Source organism: Pieris rapae, chromosome 2, assembly GCF_905147795.1.
Source record: "Pieris rapae chromosome 2, ilPieRapa1.1, whole genome shotgun sequence".
NCBI classification, from domain to species: Eukaryota; Metazoa; Arthropoda; class Insecta; order Lepidoptera; family Pieridae; genus Pieris; species Pieris rapae.
This window is the reverse complement of record NC_059510.1, coordinates 5027423-5039169: the sequence shown is the minus strand read 5'-3', so window position 1 is coordinate 5039169 and position 11747 is coordinate 5027423. Positions and strand designations below refer to the sequence as shown.

The following is an 11747-nucleotide window of genomic DNA, read 5'->3' as shown; positions in this document are numbered from 1 at the left end:
CTCCCTTACTAATATTGTATGCGTAATAAATCATGTAATTATAAAAAAATACGGGGTATTTTTATTTCCACTTGAAACTGTTTTCGAAATTCCACCGGCATAAAATGTATGTTGTATATTATTGTGCACACCATTGAATAAAAAAAATTACAACTTTGCAATAATTTACAATAAACTATGTATTGAATAAAACATATTTTTACAAATTTTTTATCTTCTATGCCGTTGTAATTTTTAATGATTTCACAATCAAAGGAATATAAACGACCAGGGAAATATATTTATTTATCTATTTAAGTTAATCCAGCTTACCGAAGTTTAAATACATATGTACAGGGGATATTTTAATCACACGTTTAGCAGTAGTTAAGTATATCAGCGGTGGTGCAGGGTTTAAGACAGCATTCATCAGCCAAACCGCCCCTTTTGTATCGGTTCCAATCAGCACTTATAGCGGCACGACGCCCTCCCCACATGAGTTCTTCAATCCATTTATCGCCACTTGCTAATGCGGCTGTAAAATCAGTTGATTAATTACAAGATATTTGATAGATGCAAGTATATCGAAGGTAGACTAAAATGCAAAATGACGAGATATGTTAATTTAGCCAGAGTTCAAACATGATTCCATTTCTTTTATGAATAGCCTCTTAAAGAAATAAAAAATAAACCTGAAGGTTTATAATAAAATGTACTAACCGACAATAGATTGTGGTGACGCTCGTTTAGAGACGAACTCAGCGCCATAGCAAACTAACACTCTGGCATTGGCAAGTTCCCTTCCACATAGCACCACAGGTGTTTCCTGATCGGCTCGCGAAAACGTCATCACACAAAAAACTATCACGGCAAGCTTCATGTTCCAATTCTAAAAGATTAAAAAAACAAATAATACTGAGAGCAATCTACGCCCTTGTCCTTTAAGCAATCTATCAAGCCTATTAAGTCGGTTGTTATGCAAGGAACGTCTACGAAAAATAGAGAATAAACTTGTCTAAATTAAAAAGACTTTATTGCTAGTAACTAGCATTTCTTCGCATCATTTTAAGACGTTAGTCTAAATCTCGTTTGCCTTTTTAGTATTTCAATTCTTACCATTAGATAAAAGCTTATATTAAGATGTAGCTTCTCTAGGTATTGAAATATATGTTTTGATATGATAAGATTGGGAAGCCCAGGTTTATATAGAGCGCTTTAAATTTTAATATTCCTATTCCATGGTCATGTTGTATAGGCTAGCGGAAAGCGGGTTTATATCTTTCAAGAGTTCTTCTTTGTATATGAAGCTTCAGTTGTTATCGTATTAGATTATTATTAGTATTAAATATTTTTAATTTATAATTTTAGAGTTCATAAGTATGAAGCCTGTTTGCTTACGTCGTTCTGTTAGTAAATGTTGTAAACGGGAAAAGGGACTGTGCATACATGTATATAGGCATAGCTTAAGTAAATGTTGTCATTATTTTAGCAAGTTAGATTAGTTTTTACTCGAGTTTTCCCTTCCGCCGTTAAACACTTAAAGCTATCAGTTGAGGGCCTGATTTTGTGAAACACCAGTCGAGTGAAACTAATCAATCTAGCTAATCGCTAAGAAAGCGCCCGAGTGCGGCGTTTAATAATGCGCTTAAAGCTAGCAAAATTCATTATTTTACCCGCGCGTTCCTGCACTCGCCTTAGAGACGACAGCAATCATCGCGGAGCAACGGTCGCACATCCACAGGGCTGGGTCACTCGAGGGCATTCTGTACGATTTGTAGTATATGCTATACTTAGATAAAATAGTAATATTCGGCTTACTATTTGTGGGTAGGAGAGGGCTACGACTAGAGATTGTGAAATAACCAGTGTGGGATTAACCAGGTGGCGAGAGTAAAAACTGCTGATCTGCTGAAACTTATCCAAATCTGCATTTTGCATCTGTAATCTGTAATTGTTAGTGCCGAACAAAAGCTTAAGTAATCTATTGCACTTATAAAACACCAACAAAATTCTCACCTATAAATCGCAAAAAAGTAAGTATCACCTCAATATTATGTTTTAGTTTGGCTATTAGTTTATTATTTGTGTCATTTGTTGTTTGAAAGTATTTAATTATAATGAAAAATTCAACGTAAAATTTGGAAATGTAGGTACGTATAGAATATATAAATTAAATATAGAAATTGATTAACACCTAATAAGCGCCAAATAAAATAAAGGTATCATTTTCAATAAAATAATCATATAATATCTGTTTAGTTAATATAAACTATGTGGTTTATATATATGTATCTTTCTTTTCTATTGAACAATTACATATTATAACATATTCTATAGATTAGTTTTTTGTAATGGTATTTATTATAACGTTGTGTGTGTCGAGCGCTGGCGCAAAGAAGCGTAGTGTCCTCATCATAATGAAGCGATAGCGACTGACAATTGACAAACAAACGTATGCCCGAAGTTCGCGGAACAAAAATGAAGTAAGCGCCAAATGCTTTTTAACTCGTAAAATATATATTTAATAAAATCCTTAGTAACAACTCTAGATTAAACTCATGTCATGTATTAAACATTTTGGCTCAATAATCGGCATATTTGCAAATTATATAATAATTACACTTTGTGATTATTTTAAATCGAAGAATTACCTGTTTTTCATCAGAGTAATCTTATAATATCAAAATTATAGTGAAATATCAATAAGTTGTGTTTGTTTCAAACATCACGTTCACATAAAATTCAAATTTATGAGTGATTTAGAATTATTCCCCGTCTTAAGAAGGCATTCTTGTTAGTAGTTTAAGTACTATTTGATATGTATGCTGTAACTAAAAAAATAAGTGTGCATTTAACAACTACTGTGTAGTTTGCAAGCTTCACTATAAATTTGCCGTCCAATCCAAATTTGTCGGAAAGATGTTTTAATGTTATCGTATAATAACGTGACCAGGCGTCCCGTTTTGAGTCCCTTTTTCCAATTACAAGTCCCGGTGTCCCCGGAATGAACTATGGGACGCAAAATTGTCTCGTTTTCAGAAACCGATCGAAAATTTAAGCAGCTGAATATAAAAAAAGAACGCGCCAAGAGTTTCATTCTTATTTGAAATCGTCACCAGCTTTTTAAAACAAATTTGTGCTTATGAAAAATATAAATATAACTAGACATTTTGGGTAAGTAAAATTTTGCCATTCGTAAATTTTAAGCCAACTTATTAAATAAATAACTTTAACAAAGTGTTTTATTTTTCATTGATCACTTATTACTTGACCTAAATTAAACCAATGTCCTGTTTGGAGTCAAAGAATCAGGTCACTTATTTTTCCTTTATTTTACAAAATAATATTATACATCACAAAATGTTACATTAGAAAACCGCTGTGTAATGTAGGTAACCATGGCAGTCTTGTTTAGATGCGCGACAAATGCATGTAAAAGTAATTTTTTAATTTATAGTTTATGTTGGTTAGTGTCCAACACTGCAGATAATTGAAAGCCTACTATCTAATATCTGCTTGGGTAGACTATTTATAAGACGCGGTAGCAAATACCGCAACGTTCTCTCGCCATATACGTTGTTTGCTCTCGATGTACCGAGCCGAACTTGCGTTACCGCTCGAGTCTGTACGTCATGCTCCACACATTTTTATGTATGTACGTATGTCATCTCGAAAAAAGTGCTCGACTAGAAGACATTTACTTTTTCTGTTATGGGCAGTACTTTGCAGTGTTTAAAAATTCCTGGATATAACCCTATACGCTTTAAACTCTAAACCTACCAAGTAAGCGTTGATTATTATTTGTATTTGCTATGTTCATCACTATAACCATACCCGAATTGTCACATCGATTACTCATCTAGAATTCTGTGTCTAAATTATCATATTCATGTAATTTATTGAACCCTATGAACAGCGTCATTTCCCCTGAAATTATTAATTCTCCCAAAATAACTAACCTTGAGACATGACGCGTTTAAGCAAATCTAAATTCTTCTAAATTTAGCATCAAGTACTAGACATGTACTAAATGTTTTGGGTTTGAATGTGATTTCTAATTTCATCTGTGAATAATTTTAGAAGTCCCATATTAAGATGTTGGTGGTGTTAAAACACAACGCCAAAGATTAGTGATAATCCAGTTGTGTGGTGTTGGAGTTATGGAATAAAAACTGGATGTGTCAATCTGTGTTTAATCTAATGAAGTAAGAAATACTATGTATACTTTTTCAGTTTTAGTTTTTGCTTAGTAAACAAACCGTATGTTATGAATTCTATTCCATCGTTTCTCAAACATTGTTATGGCGCGACCCCGTCTTGAGAAACGACGCCTTAATTTAAAAGCCTCGAAAATATGTTTGACGAAAGTTATCTATGAAAACTTGTATTAGACATTTGAAATATTTTTTATTACACTATATTTTAGTGCTGCTTCGTTCGCAATTCTGTACAGCTCATTCGCTGATGGTATAGCTTCTGAATTACCAAAGGTATTACTTTAAAATGCAAATATTGGTCGGATTAGCCGAGCATGGGTAAATTTAGTTATGAGTCTAAAAAATTAAGATAGTTTAATAATAAAACACACAGATAATCATCTTGCAGCGTTCTTATAAAATTGAAGTCGACTAAAGAACTTTCGTAATCTTTTAAATATTATAAAGTAATAAACAAATATATATTTGGGGTATTAAATAAAATTAGAAAAGTTTAATCATTTTATTATCAGTTGTGCCCGAAGTGCTATTCGATTATTTAACCCAGTCCTAAATATATCAAAATATTAATTTAACCACGAACTAGATGAATACTGTTGGAAGAATCTTTCGTCGACGTACCAATGTCGCGGCTACGAATTACACCCGAAATTACACCGACCAATCAGAGTGCATTTAACTTACGTCGCGCTTGCGATTGGTCGGTGTCAACTGAATAAAATACGCAGTAAATTAATTTCGGTAATTCTTTAATAGATTTGACGACGAGTGTGTATTGTATATTATAATAGATACGTCTGCATTCCAACAACTTTAGTTTGATGGATTTTGAATAAATATTCAGAATCTCACTATCTTATTTCATACATGTGCCAAATCTATAAGATGTGATTATTTAATCTACCCTTTACTTATACATGCCTACATTACAATTCCAACCGTATTTATCTATTTCGTAAATTCTCATTATATCACTTTATTTGCTTGTTAATTTTATTGACTTAATCCCGCATTTATAAAAAGTTCAAGTCCAACATAAAAAATTCTGTTCTATCAATTCATGGAATGCCTTTGCTAAAGTGATTCTGCAGTCTTAAGGTCATGGTTTACTCCATTTAACCAAAGATATGGGGGTTTTCTTTAATCACTTTGGAGTTTTCGGGGCAGTACAAAATGATGTTGCTGATAGTACATGCTTCCACGCAGCACTCAGTCGCGACTTGCCTACGCAACCGACGCCATTTCTCTTCAGCTAGAAACCGACGTCTATTCACACTCTTCTGAATATCGCGAGGTGTGAGTTTTTCTAGAACAGACAAAATAAAGACAAATTAATGCTAACACGTAATATTATATAAAAATATAGTTAAAAATCCGGCCTGTGTATTATTTATAGTAGTGCATTTTATTTTGTTATTAATTCTTCGCATAAAAGTTCGCACATATGCGATCACTTTATTGTAAATGACGTAACATTAACGGAGAGCTTTGTACATATGGTACATCTATACTAATATTAATATGAAGTAAGAACTTGATGGAATTGACTTTGAACATTCTATAACCAATATAAAATCTTATCGTCACTAAGCCGAAAACTGAAAAGGCTTTTTCTTAATAGTTCGATTTGCAGTTTGAGAAACAGCGCTTAAATGAAAACGTTTCTTGCGTAAGAAACTACAATTTACAAGAAATATGACAGCTTATATCTAACTTTTATATTGAAGTTACAAAAAGAAGCCTAACGATGTGGGCAAGTCGCTGCGAGCATTTAACAAAGTAACAAGAGATTATCGTTATATAAAATAAGGTGCTATTTTTCTATGTGCGCATAACATTTGCTTGAACGGTGAAGGAAAACATCGTGAGGAAACCGACATGTCTTAGACCCAAAAAGTCGATGACGTGTGTCTGGCACTGGAGGCTGATCACCTACTTGCATATTAGATTTAAAAATGATCATGAAACAGATTCATAAATCTAAGGCCAACCTAAAGAGATTCTAAAAGTAGCGACACTGATTTATTTTTTAAAATAAGGTACAGTATCGTAGTAAGAAAGTTACTTAGAATACTAAGTTTATGTTTTGTTTAATTTGAACATATATCCTTCTAATTCATGTAAGTATATTAGAAGTCTTGGGTTCGAGTCGTGACCAATCGACAGTGTTATTATTAGTAAAACTTTACGATTGTGGGTTATACTTCATTTCATAACCTTAATACATATATACAAATTACGTTTGTCCGCTATGGACTCCTAAACTACCGAACCGATATCAATCAAATATGCACACCGTGTGCAGTTTGATCTAACTTAAAAAATAGGATAGCTTACATCTCAATTTATTTTATTGCAAATATTTCTTTATTATTTGATACAATAACAGATGGCGCTGTGTTAAAAGTACCAACGTTTCACATATTAACCTTTCATATAAGGTCTCCTACCTATGTAATATAACAAAAATCTTAGCCACCGCAACGCTTCGCCGAGTCTGTTAGTTGGTATATATATTCTATGTTTTAAGCATATTTTATTGTTAATTAAATATTGAAAACGTACTTTGTGAACGTGATTCATTTGTTTTAATCACTACTTAGTATAAAACAAAGTCGCTTTCTCTGTCCCTATGTCCCTTTGTATGCTTAAATCTTTGAAAATACGCAACGGATTTTGATGCGATTTTTTTGAATAGATATAGTGATTCAAAAGGAAGGTTTATATGTATAATAACATCCATTAAATAGTGGTAAAGTACTGTTATTTTTGAGGTTTCTAATGTGATGCCGTAAATAATTACATTTTTTCCGCTTACATTGCAAACGCAGGCTGAACCCTACGAGTTTTATCAAAATAATGTACTAAGTATTGTACACATTGAAAAGGTCTACAGAAATCTAGTCTAATCAGTCTATCTCTTATGGATAACCCACAATATTTTTTTTACGACAAATAATGGCTAATTTTCGAAGCGATTTTGACCAATACATCATTAATCCTTAACCAATTAAATACCTTGAATACATTGTTCATTTAATATAGATCTATACAGCCCATTACAGCTTTTATTTCATTAGCAGCGATCGAACGCATATATTATCGGAGCTTTCCAGCGACGGAAATAACAATACATAATAAAAACCTGCTTTTCATCAGCATTGCACCCGTGCGAAGCTGGGGCGGGTCACACTAGTATTTTATATAACGCTATAGCTATATGCTTACTTCACTCACGTGTGTAATAAAATTTAATTTTTGTTAATCTTTGTTTATTTTCATTTTGTTTTCGTTTATTTTCGTGTATATTCGTGTATTTTCGTTAATCTTCGTGTGTCTTCGTGTATTTTCGTAAATCTTCGTGTATTCTCGTTAATCTTCGTGTATTTTCGTTTATTTTCGTTAATCTTTGTGTATTTTCGTTTATTTCCGTAAATCTTCGTGTATTTTCGTTAATATTCGTGTATTTTCGTTAATTTCGTGTATTTTCGCTAATATTCATGTATTTTCGTTAATCTTCGTGTATCTTCGTTAATCTTCGTGTATTTTCGTTAATCTTCGTGTATCTTCGTGTTTTTTCGTTAATCTTCGTGTATTTTCGTTATATCTTCGTTAATCTTCGTGTATTTTCGTTAATCTTCGTGTATCTTCGTGTTTTTTCGTTAATCTTCGTGTGTTTTCGTTAATATTCGTGTATTTTCGTTAATCTTCGTTTAATTAATCGACCACGTATATACAAATTTAAGAAATGACTGTTTTCATATGGCATTTATTAAGACTGGAATGTCTGACCATAGGCAACTTTCTTAATACTCCTTTTATAATATAGGTCATGAGCATACCCTACATACACACCTTCACGTACTTACCCTCACGAACACACCATCACCTACAGATGGATCGTATACCTACAGGTTACAACATAAATTACCAGCAAATCGATATATTGAATGTGATAAACAAAAACTGATCTTAAACTGAACTTAAACTGATAAAAATCTTTTACTAATAATGGCTTTGTTTGTTCCTTTATATTCAATATATATTATAATCTATCAATAAATCAATCTTATATAGAACTTATAAACTAGAATTTAATATGAATTTGTGATTTGTAAAATTGTGCTTTATGTTTATATTTGAATGTGTATTCCGTTTTGCGCTTTTGTGTGTAAAATAATTATTTGGATATTGTTTGATGAGTAGCTGTAGGAATACTTTAATAAAATAAATAAATAAATCACACAAAACAGCCAAATAACGTATCACTTAGTTAAATGTATTGAATATTTTTCATTGTTTTGTTGCCTTTTGTAAAAGTTAAACCTTTTTAAATATCATGTGTATGGAATACATATCTCTCTGAATATATTTTCTTTGTATTTATTACGAAAGTTAATTTATTATCAAATCAACATTATTTAAAGCACAATTATTTATAGGCTTCAGTTATCGTTCGTTTAATGAAAATTAAAGTAACCCCAAAGTTTACACGAACCAAAATAGTTGGGCGCATCCGGTTCTAACAATGGCTTTAAGTTTTATTCAGAGAATTAGTCCGGTCTCGCCAGACTCACCACTTAGTTACAATTCGCGACGGTATTCATTCGCTCATGTTATCCTGGTAAGTGTGCCCAATTTGTGAAAGTTTCTTTGATTCATCTTAACCCCTCAATTGGCACCATTTAGATAATTTTAAATTCTAAAAGATATTATGGTTATCAGAACCTATCATCTCATGAAATTTTGTGTGCATATTGGGTATGTCTGAGAATCAGAGAACATCTATTTTTCATCCCCCTAAATGTTAAGGGTAGTCCACCCCTAATTATTTTTTTAATTTTTAGATAATTTTTCATATTTTTTATCAACTGTATCAACAGCATTAAAAAATACATACAACCCTAAATTTTCAACCCTCTACGGTCAACCCCTATTTTTTATTATAAATTATATACATGGCAAAACGACGTTTGCCAGGTCAGCTAGTTAATAATATAGTAAGGTTGTGACAATATTCATATATCAATAGGGAGTTGTGTTGTGGGTAACTGGACAATAATTAGTCAGTGTTACTTAGTACAGTTTATGAGTAAAAGTAGGTTTAGTGTTACAACTAATCAAACACAAGTCTTATTAGACATGAATAGGTGTGTGTGCATGTGCGCATGTTTTTGCAATTCTAACCATACTTTTATTTAAAAGCGTGCGACTTTTGACCGTCATCCATTTAAATCCTGTCAGCGTTTTCACTAACAGAGTCATCTATTCATACAGTAGGTAAACAATTATAACAACTATATTTTTTTCGATTTTTCGGCGTGGTGCACGTAATTAAAGACAAGAAAATAAAATTCCTAATAACAAAACTAAAAAAAATCAATATGAAATCTTTTGCACGTGAAAACGTTAAAATAATTTCAATTTGATTCAGTTACTAATACGTTAAAATCATTTACAAAATAATTCCTAATAACAAAACTACATTAAGAAATTATTTTGTCGATGCTTTTAACATATTTGTAACTGAATCGAATTAAAATTATTTTTACGTCCTCACGTGAAATGAAATTGAATAAATCGTTTAATAGATATGAAACAGCATTGATTATAAAAAAATATCCACCTAGATTTTTGGTAATACATATTCAAAAGTGAATTAAAAATCATTGTAATACATAACGACGAAAATAAAAACATATATTAAGAACTTAAAACGCCTATATTCCACCTATTAAATTTATTAAGTAAATCGATCTAACTAATTGATACTTAAAAATACTCACCCATCAATAACGATGTGTCTCTCTTAACAATTCTGTAGACGTTATTGCAAAGGTTTTCAATAACTGAGGAAAGCCATTTGCTACAAGTAAAAACGTGATCCGTCATTCTGTATGTTTCCGTGTCAGCTTCGACAGGATTGAAGGCGCTGTGTAGTAGAAGAATGATGTACACCTGTAACAATTATTAATTATAAAAAAAATTGATTTCAAACACCTCTACAAAATTCAAATAGCAAGTATAATTCAAGTCACATAGAACTCGCAGATGTAATTCCATTTTCAAATCGCATAGTTTAAATTTCGAACGAACAAAACAAATTTAAATATTTTTGTTATTAAATTAAATCGAAAAAATTACGCACATAATATTTCGGATCCATTTTCACTAAGAGCACAACAGATGTTTGATCCCTCAAGACGTTATGAATGATGTGTCTGAAATTGAGAATAGAATAACGATCTAATGGCCCATAGTCAATTTAAGTTGTTTACATCGTTTACAAAATATTGTATTGGCATTAAGATAACGGGAGTCATAAACAAACCAAATTCAAACATCAAAAGTGCATTCCAATTCATTATGATAGCGATTTTAAATACAGCTTTATATTTGATATAAAAAAATATGTGTTTTATAATATATCGCTCACTCCCTTCTAAAGTATCTTCTTAATATACTTTAAATTACCTGACTTTTCTTCTTCGTTTTCAATACTTGATTGAACATTGAATTCTTCCAAACCACGTCTTTCAAGTAAAAATATCCCGATTATATTCTATATATATGTAGAAATTCTACCTTAAGTCCTATAGATATCATTTTCTTTGTTCACAAAATGTGTATTTAAAAAAGAATAGTCATATGAAAATCTATCTGCCTGCGTTTCGATTATACTTAAGATGGAAAAAAAATATCACAGAATATAGGTAACACCCTTTGATATAAATTTGGTTACTAAGCAAAGAATGAATATCAAAGTACATTTTTCGTGCACATAGCAACAGTATTATCTTTAGCGCCACAGTAATCAGTCAACATAAATTAAAAATAAAAGGTCCTTAGGTCACTGTTTACTCAGACAGATTGTGACATAACGTAAACAACATTAGTATCGTACAAAACAAGTCTGTCCTTGTCTATATTATATCCTATAGCTAATTACTGAACATTTGAACAACTCTAGTATTTATTTTTAGACAAAAAGTAAAAAGTCAGCAAAAAGCCAATTTTTTCGACCCAACACACATACAATACCGCGTTTTTAATAACGTTTTATTTGTTTCAGATAAGTTCAATTTTTAACCTCTCGATTAACATAAGCAAGTGCAATAGAATAATAGAAAACATGAAGACTTTTTACAATATAGGTTAGGTCTAGAAATTGTAGGAATTTCTCAGAGTACAGTGTATAGTAGTCGGTACACATACTTAGTAGAAAAAAGTAGTCAGAAATTTTTACTAAGTTAGACCGAGCTCCTTGTTTAAATTTCTATTCCTCAATGTTCTGTCACTAAATGAAATTTATCATTACATATGTAATAATAGTATATATCTATTGACACCCCTATGTAGACAGCGAAGGCGACAGACGGATAAATTGTGATAAGTGATAACATCAATTAACATCCTAGAAATAATGGTTTTTTGTAATCATAAATATATCTTTATTTGATTTTTATATAATAAATGTTTTTAACTTTACATAATTAACAAATATAGGCCATAGTATCGTTGCCTCGTAAAATGTAACACTAAACATAACAT

The 11747-nt window shown here is 31.4% G+C and overlaps 1 protein-coding gene across 1 annotated transcript; it reads right to left on the bottom strand.

The window, feature by feature from the left end:
• Positions 1-341: 341 nt before the first annotated feature.
• LOC110998185 lies at positions 342-10469 on the bottom strand. The gene is made up of 5 exons (XM_022266686.2): positions 10345-10469; positions 9983-10154; positions 5315-5502; positions 700-868; positions 342-514 (listed from the first exon to the last, which is right to left on the bottom strand). Exons 1-5 carry the CDS (start codon positions 10360-10362, stop codon positions 357-359), a joined length of 705 nt encoding a protein of 234 aa, XP_022122378.2. The 5' UTR covers positions 10363-10469; the 3' UTR covers positions 342-356.
• Between the last annotated feature and the right edge of the window lie 1278 nt (positions 10470-11747).

Excerpts from the sequence above, each read along its gene's own strand:
- LOC110998185 (XM_022266686.2), bottom strand. Across the intron at positions 5,503-9,982 it reads AGACACATCGTTATTGATGG|AAAAACTCACACCTCGCGAT; the intron begins GTGAGTATTTTT and ends TGTCTGTTCTAG. Across the intron at positions 869-5,314 it reads AAAACCCCCATATCTTTGGT|AATTGGAACATGAAGCTTGC; the intron begins TAAATGGAGTAA and ends TTAATCTTTTAG.